Source organism: Acomys minous, assembly GCF_964271855.1.
Source record: "Acomys minous genome assembly, chromosome: 8".
NCBI classification, from domain to species: Eukaryota; Metazoa; Chordata; class Mammalia; order Rodentia; family Muridae; genus Acomys; species Acomys minous.
The window spans coordinates 8,112,930-8,131,012 of NC_140489.1; the positions used below are offsets into that span (position 1 = coordinate 8,112,930).

At 51.1% G+C, this 18,083-nt stretch overlaps 1 protein-coding gene across 3 annotated transcripts in view; it reads left to right on the top strand.

The window, feature by feature from the left end:
- Positions 1–11,397: 11,397 nt before the first annotated feature.
- The window catches only part of PPP1R13B (protein phosphatase 1 regulatory subunit 13B), a 79,810-nt gene continuing 73,124 nt past the window's right edge, over positions 11,398–18,083 (top strand). The window contains exon 1 of one of the 3 annotated variants that reach the window (XM_084792428.1): positions 11,398–11,905. In XM_084792428.1, the coding sequence (XP_084648554.1) occupies positions 11,606–11,905 (300 nt within the window). In that variant the 5' untranslated portion in view covers positions 11,398–11,605. Of the gene's footprint in view, positions 11,906–12,467; positions 12,734–18,083 lie in introns of those variants that run through there. The other 2 variants (XM_084792429.1, XM_084792430.1) reach the window with 2 other exon arrangements.

Sequence of the window (18,083 nt, forward strand, 5' to 3'; positions counted from 1 at the left end):
GTGCTTTGGCATACTGTACAACTCCATAAATGGAGTGCTGTCCATTGAACAGTGTCCCATAGGACACTGGCCACATCACCCATGGTCACCTGGGCTGGCAAAGCTAAGGACAGTGTGTGTGTGTGTGTGTGTGTGTGTGTGTGTGTGTGTGTGTCTTCCTTCCAGTGTCCTGGGAGGGCAATGCTGTGCCCTCCGGCTGACTCCAGAGGCACTTGCTGCTTCAGCATCGTTTCTGCCACCAGGACAAATTGCAGCAGTTGGTCTCACTGTCTCAGGCATCAGCGGGCCGGCTGCTGTCCCTGGCACCGGCAAAAAGGACAGAGCGCCTTGTTCCTGAGCGTGCTGTCTGCAGGGGAAGTGAGCGTGGGCGCTGAGGAGAGCAGCCGCTGTCATCCAGCTGGTGTGGGTGTCCTGAGGTCAAGCCGCTGGGCTGAGCATTCAAGGCTGCCAATCATGCACACGTGCTGTGGGGCTGGAGAGCTGGGAACTCCCTGCAGTGCAGGGACACAGCAAAGCCCATGAGCTCTCACCATGGGCCACACCTGCTAGTTTACGTAATTCTGACAAAAGAAAATTCCCCAGGTAGACACTTCTATTCCCCTACTTTACAGACGGGCAAATTGAGGCAAAGAAAATTATGTAAATACGAAAACCTTTTTTTTTTCTTTAGTTTTCTGAGATCTTGCTATATGGGCCAGGCTGGCTCTGACCCTGTGACCTTTTTGATTAGTGCTAGGATTACAGGATTATAGACGCATGCCACCACATCCAGCTTGATAACTTCTTCTACACGGTATTGCAAAACAGACCCCAGGGAAAGCTCATAAAACAACGTGGCACGTGTACATGGTGGAGATCGGATGACGCTGACAGCCTCGTTTGGAACCTGACCTTCCAGCTCTGGCTTCGGCCCTCCCAGACACCCATCTCCTCTCCTCTGAGGGGAAACACTGCCTACTTGGGGTCACAGTGACGGGCATATGAGGTCAAATCTGCCCAACCACCTGGGGCCAGCAAAATGACAACATTTAACTCAAGGTTAAATTTCAACATTGGGGGGAAAAAAACAATCAAGGGTCACTCATGTTGCCTTGATACAACAACCTGAAAAGCACAACCCAGAAAGACGAATGAGAAATCGCCTAGCCAGGGCATGAAGGGGGGGGCGGGGGGCACGAACCTTCGGGAAACCTTGCAACATGAGACAGACTAAGATCAGCACTGCGGCTGGGATGGTGAGAAGACATCGTCCTCCAGAGTGGGAGCCAAGGTTGTTGTGGCAGTGGACAGTCAGCTAGAGGCCACAGAACAGGGGCAGAAGCCATGGCGCTGGCCCCTCCTTCTCCCTAGACCACAGCAGTGGGCACTTGTGACAGAACTGCAGGTGTCCGGAGGCTGGGAAACCCCAGTGGAGAGTTGAGTAGAGATGGGCACCAGGCGCCCCATCCAGGGCACTGACGGCAGGCAGAGCCTGAACGTTGGCAAGGACACAAGCCGGGGTGGGCTGAGGACCGGCGACAGTTGTCAGCAGCTGGGCTGTGCGACAGTGCTGGTAGCTCCTCTCTTCAATTTAGTCAGATGCTAGGGCGGCAGGATTTAGCATAAAGGAGAGGTTCCCCCCAAGCCCCCGCCCCGAAAAGATAGCCATGCAGAAGCAGAGGTGCCCATCTTTTTAGGCTTCCCCATCCCTCTTCATTTCTCTACCTACTTGTACCAGCTGTGCCCCACCATTTGCTCAACACCCGCCAAGGTGAATCCCCTAGCTGTGCCCGCCTGCCTGGCTCAGTGTTCGCTCGCTCATTCATTCCAGCCATTTGCTGAGCGTTTTCCGTCCTCTGGGTACAGCTGTAAGGACTCAGGGCAGGGACACCCTCAGCCTCCTGCCACGTGCATCCATTCTAACAGGGCAAAGAGCATGTAATAAAAACATTTATTTATTTTATTTTATTTTTTGGTTTTTCAAGACAGGGTTTCTCTGTGTAGCCTTGGCTGTCCTGGACTCACTTTGTAGACCAGGCTGGCCTCGAACTCACGGTGATCCGCCTGCTTCTGCCTCCCAAGTGCTGGAATTATAAAGGCGTGTGTCCACCGCCCAGCCTATGTAATAAATTTTTGAATAAAGTGTTGTGAAGAACAAGTAGAGCAAAGTACCCCTCCCCCGAACACACATGCATACACACACACACACACACACACACACACACACACACACACACACACTCCAAGCACTGTTTGTGAAGCGCACTCTTGGGCCTACTGGCCTCCCTCAGTCCTTGGCACTCGCACGTGCATGCGTCAGATACACCTGGGGTGGTCCTTAGTCAGCTGGGAACTGACTTGCAAGAAATGCAGACTCTCAGGATGACACAGCACCCTGATGCTTCTGATGCTGAAGTTAGGGAAAGGCGGGATTTGGGAACAAGGATGCATCGCTGTGCTCTACACAACATTGGGGGGGGGGGCTATAAATGTGTGGGTGGGCCAGGGGCTTATTTTAGCTCAGACTGCTAAAGCAAGTACCAAGCCAGGGTAGGTGGCAACTATAACACTCTAGTACTTGGGAGCCAGAGATAGGAAATTAGGAGATCAAAAGCAGCCTGGATTCCATGAGAGCCTGTCTAAGAACAAAGCCAGCCAGATATGTTGGCGGACACCTGTAATCCCAGCCCTCAGGAGGCAGAGACAGCAGGATGGTCCTGAGGTCAAGTCCAGTCTGGTTCTAAATAGCAAACTCCAGCCCAGCCGGGGCTGTAAGTGGAGACCCTGTCTCAGATAAAATGCCAAACAAGGTAACATGCACCATAAGCTGGATGTCTTAGCCGCAGCAGAGATTTACTCTCACAGCTCTGCGTTCTGGGAAGTTTAATATCACGGGGTGGGCGCCAGTGCAGCTGGAGTCTCGCAAGGGCCTCCTTTCTAGCTGTCCACAACACATTTCCTCTGGCTCATCCTCATGCTACGCCAGGGTCCTCTGGCTTCTCTACAGTTTCTCTGAGGACAGTATCTCTACCACCCATGAGGTGGACAACCTAGCCACGTCCAAAGCCCCCTGCGATGCCGCCGTCCGGGTAGGACTTCAGCGCTTCACTTTTGAGGGGCTGCAGATACTTAGTCCACGCAGGAGGCTGTGCAGCATGTGCATAATTGAGCTATCAACGTGGGGCTTGGTGGCTACAGTGCTGTCCTTTGCATCTGGAAAGTCCCTCGAACTCTCGTGGTGCTGAAGCATTGGTCCTCAGCTGCTGGGGAAACTGGGTCCCAGGAGAAGCATTGGAAGACTGGGCCTACCTGGAGGAAGGAAGTTATAGGGCTATGTTCCCGAAGGGCACATTGGGGCCTCAGCCTGTCGGCATCTCATTCCCTCCACTAAGCGGCCCCCATAACGATGTACTTATTACTGCCTTTCCGTAGGTCCTAAAGCAGCTAGGCTGAGTGACTGTGACCTGAAACTCTGAAATTGTTCATCAAACTAAATGACTGAGCCAGGAGTGGGGGTGCACGTCTTTAATCCCAGCACTTGAGAGAGGCAAGGTCAGCCTGATCTACATATTGAGTTCCATCTGAGTCCCAATTAAATACATTAAATTTAAGAAATGATAAATGGCTGCTTTACGTTCACTTTTCTGAGCTATTTGGTCGCATAACAGCAACTCCTACAGGCCAGTTTCAGTCAGGTGCACTTGTGGGGTGGGCGGCACACTTGAGAATGAAAACCCAGCCCATTGGGTTAGGACTGTTAGAGAGAACCCTGCAGTCTGGCTTGAGGGGTGTGGGCTCTGCCTGTGAGGCTACCGGGCGTGGCTACCTTGTGACAGAATGCTGTCAGAGGCACTGAGGTACCGTAGTGTGCGCTTAGCCAAGGAGTGACATATCTTTGGGCCGTGTTAAGCACAGTCATTCTTATGAGGCAAAAAAGACTGCCTCCGGAACTCACAAAGAACAAAACAGGCAGAGGCCCTGACTGCTCCATCTCTCTCCTGCTCTCCTGGAATATGTCCAATACGGAGTGGGTACCCACTGAGGTGCCCTGTGCGAGGTCAGAGCAGGGCTGGAGAGCGAGGTCAGAAAATGAATCTGCCTTCTCCCTGCCGATCACCTCAACAGGCGCGTGTTGTTGGAGCCGAAGTCTCTTCTCTCAGGGCTAGCCTTCTCTTAATGGCGCCCCTCTTTCAGCCTCTCAAGACCTCAGCCCTTGTCCCTACAGCTCCAGGAGTGGAAGCGATCTTGCCAAAAAACAGGGCTGGGATCCCTGCCCTCTCTCTTGGCCCCCACCTCCCACCCCTTCTATGAGCCTCTCCTTTGTAAATAACACTCCTGGAATTTCCCTGGCTTTCAGGAAGCCATCTGTTTCCCACAGGGACTCTGACTGGTGATGAGACAGCACCATGAATAACAACGGAAACTAGAGGTTCCTGGTACCAGCATAGGGCTCAGGTGGGGGGTGGGGTTAGGTGGAGGTGAAAAAATATGTCAGGAAAGCCTGGCAGAGAGGTGGTAGAGGAGGAGGAGGAGGCATAGGCTAGCTCGCCTGACATACTTGTAGGGCATAGCCCCTGATGGAGAGGCCCCTGGGGCAGGGTCTGCTACCTCTACATGCTGAGGTCTAGCAGCAGGGCACAGAAGAGGTCAGAAATAAACCAAGGGATGAACCAATGTACTAGCTCTGGCCCCTCTCCTCCCACGAGGGCCCGCAGAGGCTAAGGGGCAGGAGAGCAGACCGATGTATGCGCTCTTGGGAATGCCCAGCTTGTGCAGCCGCGGGGGGTTGCAGACCTGAACCAGTCCCTGGGCTGCAGGCTTGAGCTGTGATACCAGTCGGTGTCTTCTCTGCAGCCCTGGATGACCGGCAGAGCCTTCCTGGTGAGATGAGAGCGCTAAACACTAGCCAGGGCCTCGGCGTGCAGACCTCATGCCTCATCCTAGAGGGACCGCATCAGAGGCCTGTTTGCAGGCATGTGAACCTCTCTAGTGTACAGCTTTGTGTGACATCTCCTGCAGGAGTACCCGGCTGACACCCAGCTCTAGAAGAGCTTGTGGGTTTCTCTGTAGGTTTTTTTTTCCCCCCTGGTGGAGACAGCAGTTTGCTACGCTGTTTGTTAGCTGTCACCTCTGCGCATGGGCCTGGAGACAGCACTGGATACACAGACCCTCACAGAATGCTCAAGGCAGTCACCTGCTGATGCCAACTTTTCTTTCCCTTGAACATACATTTTTCCTAATTATTTTATACAAAGTATTTTCATCCCATTCACTCCCACCCCTCCCCCAACTCTTCCCAGACCCACCCTCTGCCAGCCCTTCCCAACTTGGTGTTCTCTATCCCTCTTTTTTTTAATAACCTGCGGAGGCCAGTTTGTACTGCCCATAGAAACTGCCCGTGGGTGTGGGGCCACCCAGAGGAGTCTGATCCTACCAGAGGTTATACCTTCAAAGAAAACTGACTGTTGCTTGGAGAGACTGCCACCTGTCACCAGCACCTCAGAGTGCCGACTGGCTTGATCTTGTACAGGTCTTGTGCCGGCACCGCAGCTGCCATGAGCTCATGAGCGCGGTGCTTCCCTGCGGGCTGGGCTCACCTCCACCAGTCCTCTTCAGGACACTGCACTGTAGACTTGCCTATAGGAAACCTCATGAAGACCTTCCCTCAGCCAAGAGGAACCAGCTCTGGGTCCTTTTCCCAGAAGAGTTTAACTTGTCTCCAGTTGAAAAAGCAAGCAAACAACAACAACAACAATCCGGGACAGTCCATTTAGTAGAATCATAGTGGCTGATTCACTCCTGGGGCCTGTCAACTCCCACCTGCAGGTTCTTGGCCAGACCTACAACTTTTCTGACTTCCTTCATACAAACTCTTAGCGCCCACAGGAGAGGTAGAAGAAGTCTGGCTCACAGCCAGCTACTGTGAAAACAGGTTCCCTGGAAGCCATGGTGGCAGACGGCACGCCTCTGCTCCCTCTGTCCCTCTGCCACCCCCGCCACACACTGACTGAGAGCAGTAACAGCTTGGCGCTGATGAAGCAGCGCCTGTCCACGAGTGGCAGAAGACCAGGTCCCCAGGGTCTAAGAGCTATGTGCCCCAGCCCCTCCCGCCTCGTCTCAGGGACTGTGGGAGACACTCAGGCTTTACACTCACAGTGTAGAAGCCCATTTTGGTACAAGGAGGCCAAATTTGGAAGTCAGAGGTGAGCGCTGAGAGGAAAGGACATGGAGATGGGTAGGAAGTGGGCTGTAGAGTGACTGTGGCGGGGCCGATGCCCAGGCTAGTCTCTCGATGAAGCAAGGGTACCGCTTCAGGTTTGGGTGCAGGCCCATGCTGGACATAAGAAGGAGGGGCCCGAAACGTAACCCCGGAAGGCATCAGAGCTGACTTCAGCATCGAGCCTTCATCTGTTCATCCCGGACCCCAGTCCCCAGCACTGCACAGAAGCTTAGGACCCGCCCTGCCCCTCTCTTTTACTGTCCCCAATTCCCACCATTCAAACCACATCCCGAACAGGACCCAGCTCCCCAGCTCCACTCTCTCTACTTCTGTGCATCTAAGCCTGAAGCAGGCCATCCCGCCTTCCTGACTGCTGCTGGACTCCTCTTGGACTCTCATCAGGGCACACGGGGATGCAGAGCCCCACTCTGAGCTCACCACGCCCCTCTGTCCCTAACCCTTTACAGAGCTCACAGCGCTGAGCACACGCCCACCAGCACCTTCCTGCCCCACCTCTCCTCCTCCTCCTCCCCAGGAAGGCAGCAAAGCTATGCCCTCAGAACTCAGAAGCCAACTCAAGGGCTACCTTCCATTTGGCAAAGCAGCCGCGTCTGTCGCATTATCTGGTTTTATAACTTTAAAGCACATTTGCCAGCATTTACCACTTTCTCCCCTGACAGGAAGGTGAACTCTGTGAGGACAGGGACCTCATCTGTCCTGTTTGAGGTGAGGCCGCTCAGGCCTAGCACATAGGAAACGTGGTAACTGTATTGGCCTGCTGGCCCCTGGGAGAGACGGGGATATTGACAGGTCTAAGGTGACAGACAAGTTATGGTGGGTGATCCTGGGGTAGGCAGTCTGGAAGAAGTGAATGAGATGTCCCTCCCCCCCCCCCAGAACGGTGAGGGCTGGAGAGAGCTGTGTCTGGGCTGCTGGGGCACGGAGACAAATGTGAAGAGGTAAATTGCTGCTTTGAAAGGTCTTATGGGTTCAGCTGTGCCTGCCCCCGAGTCAGATCCGGAAGTCCTCACCTTAATACATCTCAGAATGTGACTGTGGCAAAAGCTAGAGGCGTTAGGAAGAAATTGGGGTTAAATGAGGTTCCGTGGCTGGGCCCCAGTCCAGTCATGACTGGCTTCCTATAAAAAGGAACTAACAGAGCTGTGACTAGAGAAGGCTCTAGGAGAGGCAACAGTGCCTGCCGTCTGCAAGGCCACAAGGCAGGCCTTGGAAGAACCCACCCTGCCTTGGTTTCCATCTTTTAGATTTGACTTTGAACTTCCAGCCTCTAAAACTATTTCCATTTATTCCTGTTGCCTAAGCCACTCTGCTCTGTATGTGGCATTTTCCGATGGCAACCACAGTGAACCAGGCATGTCTTAATTTAAAAAAAAAATATTTATTTTGCTATATAGTTTGACTCAAAAATCAAACAGAGTATATTTGTCAGGCTCAAAAATAATAAAGTATATAATAGCAAGCAAGTATTAACAATTCACACAGTCAAGGATAAATTCTAGTGACAGTATATGTCCTGTAATGATGCGATCAAAGTGGCATCTACCGCTATGATCTTCCTTTAATTTAACCCCTGACCTTAGTCTAATCATGAGAGAAACATCTCCTACATCTCAACAGGAACGTTTTAAGACCACATGCCAGTTAAGTGTCTTTTTAACTTGACATGAGCTAGCTAGGCTCAGCTGGGAAGAACAGACCGCAAGTGAGAAAATGCCACCATCAGGCTGGCCTGTGGTAATGATTGATGTGGAGGGACCCAGGCCCCTGTGGGCGGTCCCTGCCCTGGGCAGTGGTTCTGGGTTGCATGAGAAAGCTGAGCAAGGCGTGGAGAGCGGATCAGGAAGCAGCACTCCTCCTTGGTCTCTGCTTCAGGTCCTGCCTGGGCTCCTCTCATGATGGACCCTAAGTTTTAATTAGAAATGAATCCTTTCCTCCCAAGCTGCTCTTGGTTAAGGTGCTTACCTCAGAGAGCAAGCTAGGATAAAGCATTTGGCTGGTACTTCTCCTAACCATTAAAGTCATTAAAAAAAGAAGAAGGAAAAAAAAAACAAGAAAAGTTTGGAGAAACTGTCACAGCCAAGAGGCATGCAAAGAGCATGCTGACTAGACAGAAGTGTTGTCCTAGACCACAGGCCATTAGGTAAGACTGGAAACCTGGGGAAGTCTGCATGCTAGCGTGACGCTAGAGTGACGCAGGTTCATCAGATCAGGGGTAACAAATTTACCACAGCTGATAATCAGGTGTTATCAATCAGGACAGCTGGGAAACCGCTCAGAGGATACAATGCTTGCCCTGTGAGCACCAGGGCCTGAATTTGAATCCTAGCACCCATGTAAAAAAAACTGGCACAGAGCTGGGCAGTGATGGTGCACGCCTTTAATCCCAGCGCTAGGGAGGCAGAGGCAGGAGTCTACAGAGTCTACAGAGTAGGTTCCAGGACAACCAGGGCTACACAGAGAAACCCTCTAAAATAAACCAAACCAAACCAAACCTGGGTGCAGAGCCATATGCCCACAACCCCAGTGTTGGGGAGACGGAGACAGGCTGATCCTTGGTGGGGAGCCAGTCTATCCCAGTCAATGAACTCCAGATTCAGTGAGACCCTTGTCTCACAGAGTAAGGCAGAGCCTAGAGAGACTGCTCAGCAGTTAGGAGCGCTTCCAGAGGACCTGGGTTCAATTCAAAGCACCCACATGATGGCTTACAAGCATCTGTAACTCTAGTTCCACGGATTTCAGGCCCTCTTCTGATCTCCACAGGCACGGGCACACATGTGGTGCACATGTGGTGCACATATGGTGCACAGACATACATGCAGGCTAAACAACCCACACACGTAAAATGCAATTTAAAAGTACTTAGACACAGTAAGGTGGAGATGGAGCAACCGACGCTGATGCCTAGCGTCACCCGTGGGACTTCACATGCACACGTACCGCATGCACACGCAAACACTCCCCGCTACACGCCCTCACTAAGAATGGTGGTGATAATTAGAGGAAACTGGGCAGGAAAAGCATACAGAGGGCCACACCTTACAGTGGTTCCACGGAATACTTTTTAATTTACGGTGGTGCAAAGGGGACGTGACTTCAGTAGAAACCGTATTTCAGATCTTGAACTTGGGCCTATTTGTGGACTATTGGTGTTCAACTCAGTACGCTGCGCTGACTCTGGACAGCAGGGGAGTCGGAACTCCCAGGCAGCTGTGCGGCCACCGGGAAACGGTGCTCTGGGGCTCTGAGGATCACTGCTAGAGTGGTAGGTTATAGGCATACCGGCTACATCCTCCAAGTACGACGGTTCCGCGTCACATGCTTATTGGAGCACGGTTCCAGGAAGTGGAGGAACCGAGGCAAGGGGGGCTGCAACAATCCTTCAACTGTCCTGGAAACAAAACAAAATACCTAATAGCGCTCAATCTCCCTCACGTCTGTTGCTGGTGTACCCAGCTCCCAGCCCCACCTGCAGGCATCCTGTATTAGTGTTCTGTGAGGCCTCCCAGAAGTTCATTATGCAAATGTGAGTATACACTGATTTCCTTCAAGGGCATTTTAATTTTTTCTGAAGGATATTTAGCTACTTTTAATACACAATATCAGAAAGGTAGAAAATAGAGGGGAGTGCGTGTAACAAGCTCCACAGACTCACCACCCAGAATGAACAACTCCGGATATTCACCCCTTACAGCTCCGAGGCTCCCCTCTGAAGCCAGCTCTGGGCTGGGCCTCTCACATACGCTGGGATGCATCTCTGAACACAGCAGACATCTTATAAGCCCTACTGCCTGCATTCTGCCTTTCGGGTGATTCTGGGGAGCCTCTGAGGAGCTCTGCTGCGGATGATGGGAGCTACTGAAGGGTCTGTGGTGAAATCGTGTGTCAAGAGTTCCAGGATCCACTGGAAACGTTTGGGGCTTGGAGGAAGATGAAGCCTGGGACGGCAGTTACACACTCAGTCTTTGCTGAGGTACAAGAAGAAGGGCCTTGAGCACCAGTGTGACCTGTGGGGTGGAGAGGACCTACTGGCCAGGCTGGCTCGGGAAATACTGCCTGAAGGAGAGCCTGGAGGACACAGTGACATCGATGCACAGGTCAGGCAGGTGCCATTCTGTGCCCACAGGTCCTGCAGACAAAGGGCTTAAGAGATGGCTCCCTGGTTGAGAGTAAGTGTGCTTTCCTAAAGGATCACCAAGGTTCTGAGCGCGCAGACTGCCACAGTCACCTGTCGCTTCAGCTCCAGGCATCTGGAGCCTGCAAATGCATGTGCGTATAAAGACACACAGACCACACCATGCACAATAAAATGTTTGGGTTTGTTTTAATTTTCCGTACATGCTGTGTTTTGCTGGTATATATATGTCTGTGTGCCGCACAAGTGTGCCTGCCTGCGGAAGACAGAAGAGGGTGTCGTTTCCCGGAACTGCAGTTACAGGCATGTGAGCAGCTGTGTGAGTGCTGGAGATCGAATCTGGGTTCTGTGGAGCAGCAGCCAGTGCTCTTGGCCACTGAGCCACCTCTCCAGTCCCCAAAATACATCTTGTATGTTTGTTTGTTTCTTAAAGACCTTGTGGCCAAGGTCATCTTAGGACAGTGGGTGACACTTTAATGGGCCCATCTTTCTTTGGGCTTAAGTGGGTCAACATCTATCCCTTTACCACACTCATGGACTTTAAGTTCGTCAGGACTGGAAGGCCCCAAGCTCACTTCAGCTCCCGACTGGGAACAACTCAAAGCCCAGAGAAACAGTACAAGTTGCCTCGTGGGAGGTGGAGCAGAGCTGGAACCAAGACTCACGTCTGATGTAGAGTCACTCACTCCCAAAACTTCCTCTACTCTCAAAACCCTGCTCCCAGAAAGGATGTGTCACTGGCCACTCATGGTCCACGTGAATTCGCTCTTAAAGCCCTAGGGGCATTTATACACCAACCCTGCTTGCTAACAATAACGTAACTACAGAATTCGCAGGGCAGCTGGCACATGCCACAAACTGCTAGGAGCATTTCTTCACACCTCACACCCGTGCTTCCCCGGAGAGGTACTATTATCCTACACAGCCTATGACGGAGCCGTGCTCACCTAAGATCACACAGCGAGGGTGTGTCAGCAGTGGTGCTGAACCAAGTCTGTTCAACTGGAAAGTCCACGCTCTCAATCGCTAACCCCCGTGGCCTCCTAAGCACAGGCGTGGCTGCCCATAAGGGGGCTGGTGTAACCTGGGCCTCCTCCCTCTCTCTACCCCCACTTAGCAACAGCCTCCTGCCGCTCAGAGAGCCAGACAGGCTGTAAACTGGCCCTGATCAACACCTGCTGCCCTCTCCAGGGGCTGGGAACGTCTCAAGGTGATCCACCGGGTCTGTGTTTGGGGTCACCCCACTGGTCTCCATGTTTCTGGAAGCTCACGGAAGCTTAAATCCGGTGCAGTTCATCAGCCGCTGTGTCTCATCTGTCAGAGTTCAGACGAATGGCACAACGTGGACCGCTCAGAAAGGGTGCCTGCCCACCCGGCAGCCTCTGCTTAGGGTCTGCTCTGGCGCCTGCTCTAGTCTCTGTCATTCAGCCTCCCAGGCTGGAGGGCAAAGTGACATGGAAGACAGGGCTCTAAGGACAGACCTGGAACCTGAAGACAGAGACTGGACCCTGCCCTGGGACGCTCCAGTTGGACCTCCGAGGATATGGACACAGGTGGGCATGGGCTCTAAAGGTCGTGGGATGGTTCAAGGGAAGGGCTGAGGCCGACAGCTTGTGTGCTGTGCCCAGGAAGGCCGAAGTGGCTCAGGTCGCGGTGGAAGCTGGGCAGAGACCCAGAGCCCTGGGGCCTATAGCACTGAGCGGTATGCAGTCCGCTGCCGTAGACACGTCGGGGACACCCCAGGGATATCATAGGGTCAGAGGAGGTCTGCGGCCCGCTCGCCGCTAGCCTCTCGGACCTGAGGTTCGAATCCCCGCCGGCCCTCCCTTCTCTGACCCTCTCTTTTTATTCGTCCGAGGTGACCCTGAGCCAAAGCCTCGCAGACTCAGGCTTCGGAGGTCCCTCAGCGCCTCAACGCCCACCTAGCCTGCTTTGCCGGAGAGGGGGCGGGGCCGGCGTCCGCAGCGCGCGCCCCTCCCCCGCCGCCCAGAGCGCGGACGCGCACGAGCGCGCTCTCACCTGGCCTGCGGAGAAGCCCCGCCCCGTCGTCCCCGCCTCCCTCCCCCCCCAGGACCAATCATAGGTGGCGTAGGTGGGGGAGGCCGACGCGCGGGGGCGGGGCCTGCGCAGCCTGCGGGGTGAGCCGTGCGGGTGGCGGAAGGCGGCCGGCTTCGGCAGAGGCGGCGGCAGCGGCTGAGGGACGGCGACGCGGCACGCGGGGCGGCGCGACAGGACGGGCGAGGGCTGCGCGGCTCTCCGCAGCGGCCGCCTCGCCGCAGCCGGGCCGCAGGGCGCCGCAGCGGGTGCGCGGCCTGTGAGGCGGCCGGAGCGGCGTCCTGACAGGCGGCGAGGGCGCGGCGGACGGCGCCGCGATGATGCCGGTGGGTGCGGGCGGCGGCGGCGCCGCGTCCCGGGGCCCCCGCGCGAGGCCGGCCGGCCGGGCGGGGAGGAAGCGGCGGGCGGGCGCGCAGGGCGGGCGGGCCGAGGGGCAGGTGGGGGCGGCGGCTGTCAGCGGGCGGGCGTGGGCGGGGTCGCGAGACGCGGGTGCGCGGCCTCCGCAGGGCTGCAGGCTGCGCGGGGCTGCGGCGAGTGCGGCCCCTCCCGGCCGGCGACCCGTGCCTCGATTTCCTCGCGGCGCTTTGGGGGCACCCGGTGCGGTGTTGTGTTCCCACGCTCGGAATCCAGGTTTCCCCCGGCGCTGAGTGGAACGCACGCCGTGCGCGGATTCAGAGAGCCATCTTAGGAATACCCTTGCCCAGGCTTCCCCCGTGGGTGCATTTGCTCCACCTGGCGCGATGTCCCTCCTGTGTGTCCTGAAGGTTGAGCCGGTTGTGTGTCGCCCGAGCCTTTGTCCTGCTCTCAAGGATGCTTTTGGCCAGGAAAACGATCGTCTTTGGGGTTGCCACCTTCCCGGTCTTTTCCTTTACCTGCAGTACAAGCGGCGGTGGATGCTGAATTCTCATTTTTAAAAAAAAAGGCTTTTTGTGAAGTATATACGTTGTAATTAATGGGGGGCGGGGGGAAGTGGCATGGGTTGTACTCAGTTGGACATGTGATTTTTGACTGCCTATTAAGTAAAATTCTTAGACGTAATAAAGTAGTAGTCTTTTTTTTTTCTCGTTTATTTCTGAAGTGCTGCGGATCAAACCTGGGCTTTGCAAGGCTAGGCCAGTGCTCTACAGCAGAGTTTATATATCCCAGATTTAAAAAAAAAAAAAAAAAGAGCTTACGTGAAGATCACGTTTCAAAGGAAAAATATGTCTCTCTGTATTTTTACTTGAATACTCTTGTCCTGCTATGCTGCACCCAAGCTCATTAGCTTATAGACCTCTTTTTCAAATAATTTCCTGTTTCTTGATAATCTCTTTGCTCCTTTTTGCACTGATTCCAACCACTGGTGTTTGTGGAGGTTTAAGATTTGACCTACTTGATCCTTAAATCCTTTGGTGTTAGGCTTGTTGAATTTTAAACACGTTTTTAACCGATTGTCATGTAATGGAAAGAGCGTTAAATGAGCATCAGAAGAGCTGGGGGCAAATAATTGTCCTGATACTTGTGTTCTGTGACCTTGAGAGAGTGGAGGTCTGGACCTTAAATTAACTCTAAGGGACAAGCACATGTCAGAATCTGAAGTATGACCCTGGAGATCAACCAGGATTTTTTCAAGTGTTAAACAGAGTGTCATGCTGGGTTTTGTTTTTTTTTTAATCATGGCTTTGTGTTTTCATTTTGTAATTTTAATCTCTGCAAGATAGGCTTTATTTTCTCCTTTTTTTTTTTTACTGGCAGAATGTTGAAAGATATTGTGGCATTTTAGAGTTTTGAATGCAGTTTCAGTTAAGTCTTGGTAGTTATGGTGAGAATGCATTCATACTGTAATAATATTGAAGATTATCAAAAGCTTGGCAGGTTTCAGCATTGGGTAGTGTTCCCTTATAAGTGCCATGGTAGGAGACTTGGGTGATTTTTTTCCATATGTTAGACATTTTCACGTCTGTCCATGTGATTGGAGTTTCCAGTCTAAGGTAAACAAATTTTGTTTTTAAGAAGTTGGTTTAGCCCGAGGATTGCGATATTTATTTTAAAAACTCAAATAGTGTTTTCTTAAGCTTTTATTGCACAGCTTTTGTTTTAAGATACTTTGAGAAACTGATGGTCTTTTCCTTAACCCCTCTTAATACTGCTTTTAGGATTGAGCCTTCCTCTGTTAACACAGGTGGAGGTGCTCGTAAATTTAATAGAGCTTTTAAGAACACACCTTTCTTTCTTGAAGATATCTTACACTCCATATCCAAAGTGTAAATGTGATTTTTCTGGCTTTATTATATATTTGGTGTTGACCATCACAGTGAATCATCAAAGAAAGATTGCTTCTTATTTTGTGGCTGTACAAAGTGCTGGATCTGTCACACAGAATGTAATACACATCAGGAACAAATGCAATTTAAAGTGTTCTAGGCACTATAAGAATTAACAAAGTAAAGCCTGGCGTGGTGGTGCACGCCTTTAATCCCAGCACTTGGGAGGCAGAGGCTGGTGGATCACCCGTGAGTTCGAGGCCAGCCTTGTCTACAAAGTGAGTCCAGGACAGCCAAGGCTACACAGAGAGACCCTGTCTCGAAAAACCAAACCAAACCAAAACAAACAAACAAACAAACAAAAAAACACCAAAGTATTTCTCTTCATACCTTTTTGTTAACTGAGTTTATGGGAATCATATTTTCGCATGTGCACAGTACTACATTAAGTATGCAGATCAAAAGGGTCTGTCCTTCCACCAAGTGGGTCTCGGGGATAAACTCAGGTCGGCAGGCTTGATGGTAGTGCCTTCACCCACTGAGCCATCACACTATAATTTCCAGAAAGCTATCCCTTTTAAAAGTTACCAGTATGATGGTGTAGCCCTGGCTGTTCTCTGTAGATCCAGTTGGCCTCTAACTCAGAGCCCTGCCTGCCTCTGGCTCCTGAGTGCCTTTTTAAAAAAATTTTTTTAAAGTAAACTTTGTGTGAATCTCTTGAAAGCGCACATTTACAGCACACTTCAGGTGGACATTTATTGTCACATGTATGTAGATAGTAGTTACCAGGTCGGGCAATGCCAATTTGGAACTTACTGGTGTGTTAGCCTTGGTCTGTGGTGACTCTTAACTGATTAGACGGCTTAGGACTGCACCTGATCTCAGCTGCTGAAAATCAGTGAAGAGTGTCTGGCCAATTTCCCATCTGACAAAGTCTTTGTAAAAGACGTCTGTCTGCTTGTTAAATAAAGTTCCAAGACTTTGGCCTGATGTGGTGGCACACGCCTTTAATCCTAGCACTTGGGAGGTGAAAGCAGAGGCAGGAGAATCTCTGAGTTCAACGCAATCCTGGCCCTACACAGTGAATTCCGGAACATCCAGAGCTACATAGAGAGACACTGTCTCAGAAAATAAAACAAAAAAATATTCTGAGACTCTCTGCTGTGTGCATGTGTGGTATGTTCTTTGAGATGAGGTTACAACATGTAGTCTTGTCTAGCATAGAACTCACTGTGTAGACCAGGCTAGCCTCAAACTCAGGGATTCACCTGTTCCTGTCTCCTGAGTGCTGGGACTGAAGGTCTGCACCACCACCCCTGCCAACTTCCTACTTTTAAAGTTAAATTTTGAAAACTTCCCTTATGAAAACAGTACTGTGTTTTAGTATCATTAGTTACTTTTCTATCAATGGATTACCCTTTAAAAATATTTTTCCAGGCTGGAGAGATAGGTCAGAGGTTAAGGGCACTGACTGGTCTTCTAGAGGTCCTGAGTTCAGTTCCCAGCAGCCACATGGTGGCTCATAACCATCTACAATCTGATCTGGTACCTTCTTCTGTCCTGCAAGTATACATGCAGGAGAGCACTGTATACGTAATAAATAAATCTTTTTTAAAAAATGTTTTTCCTAATAAACCCAAAGGACTCCATATCCTACAACAGAAATTTACTCATTCATGTTCATTGCTGCTCTGTTCATAAAAGCCAGAAATGAAAACAGCTTGGATGGCCATCAACTGATAAATAGATAGTGAAAATTTAGTCAATGAACTATTATTTAGCTGTTAAGAAAAATTATATTTCAAGCCAAGCATGGTGGCACACACCTGCAAACACAGCACTCGGAGAGGCAGAGGCAGGAGGATCTCTGTGAGTTCGAGGCCAGCCTATTCTATAACGCGAGGTCAGGACAGCTAAGATAACATAGAGAAACCCTGTCTTGACAAACTGAGAGAGAGAGAGAGAGAGAGAGAGAGAGAGAGAGAGAGAGAGAGAGAGAGAGAGAGAGAAGAAAAACAAAAGCAAAAAAATTCTACTCTGAAATTCACAGGTAAGTGGATGGAGCTAGAAAAAAATCATCCCAAATGAAGTAACCCATACCCTAAAAGACAAATATATTTTCTCGTATATCTAGATGTTAGCTTTTAAGTTTTCAGTGTGTATGCTACAGTCCATAGAGGTTAGGTACCTAGAGAGGAAGGGAACTAGAATACAGTGTTATAGAGACAAAGGGGAAACTGGAAGAGGAAGGGCAAGGCAGAGAAGAGTAAAGGAAGGAATATGGAGAGGGAGCACTAACACTAAAGACCACTTGAAAATCCATATGGAAACCTACTCCTCTAGCGGCTTCCTACAATATAGAGATATATGGTAGGAAACTAAATGGAGTCACCAAATAATGGGGGAGACAGTGCCCCAGCTAGACACTGTATGCTACCAAGTAAAACCTCCAGTGCCAGCGGTGGGCTACATCTTGTTCAGTTATTGGCCAAACCCCAAGTATCACAGGCTATTACCAAGGCTACAAGTAATGGTAAGGCCCTGTTGCTGAAGACAGCACATGCCACACAACATGGGGAAGTTGAGCTGGTGCCTGACTAGAAGCTTTGCCCCCATTGACTAGCGCTCGCGGTACTGAAGAAGAGAAAGGTAATCGTCGGTATCACCTAGCTACTATCCCTGAGACCTACAACAGTGACCTTCCTGCAGGATAACAGTGGCACAGATGTTACCAGAGTAACCAACCACTTTCAGGTTAGATTTAAGGCTCACTCCATGAGATGAAATCCATACCTGACACTGCTAAAGTTGCTAAGAACCTGAGACTAAATAGCTCACAGGCCTAGGGGAAAATCTACTGTTACTTTATTAAAGGAGCAGGAATAAAATGACTCCTAAGGACACACTGCTGTATCAGTGTCTCACTCACCCACAGAGAGACTTCTGTTTGCAGTAGGTGGGAATTAACACCAACCTACAACTGGATAGTGTGTGGGGGTGGGGGAGAGACAGACAGGCAGGCAGACAATAGAGTGCTCAGTCCTAAATAGGATGGTTTTTTTTTTTTGTTTTGTTTTGTTTTTTAATTAAAACCTTCCCCTCGGGGCTCAGGGATCTATGCAGGAGAGGAGGCAGAAAGATTCTAAGAGCCAAAGGGGATAGGAATGCCAAGGAAAAGGTGTCTTCCAGAAACTGCAGGGCTGATGCACGTCACAGAGACTTTGGCAGCAGACAGATACAAACCAGGCGGGGTCCTAGTGCTGAAGGGGTAAGTGCAACTGATACCCAGTAGCAAAGGAAAAATCAGTTGGGTTTTTTTTTTTTAAAGCAATGGAGCCTCCTTGGGAATATTAATCACACTTCAGGGCAGGGCCCATGCTCAGAAATGGTTAGCCAATACAAAACAAATGGAATGGTGTTTTTGTGGGATTTT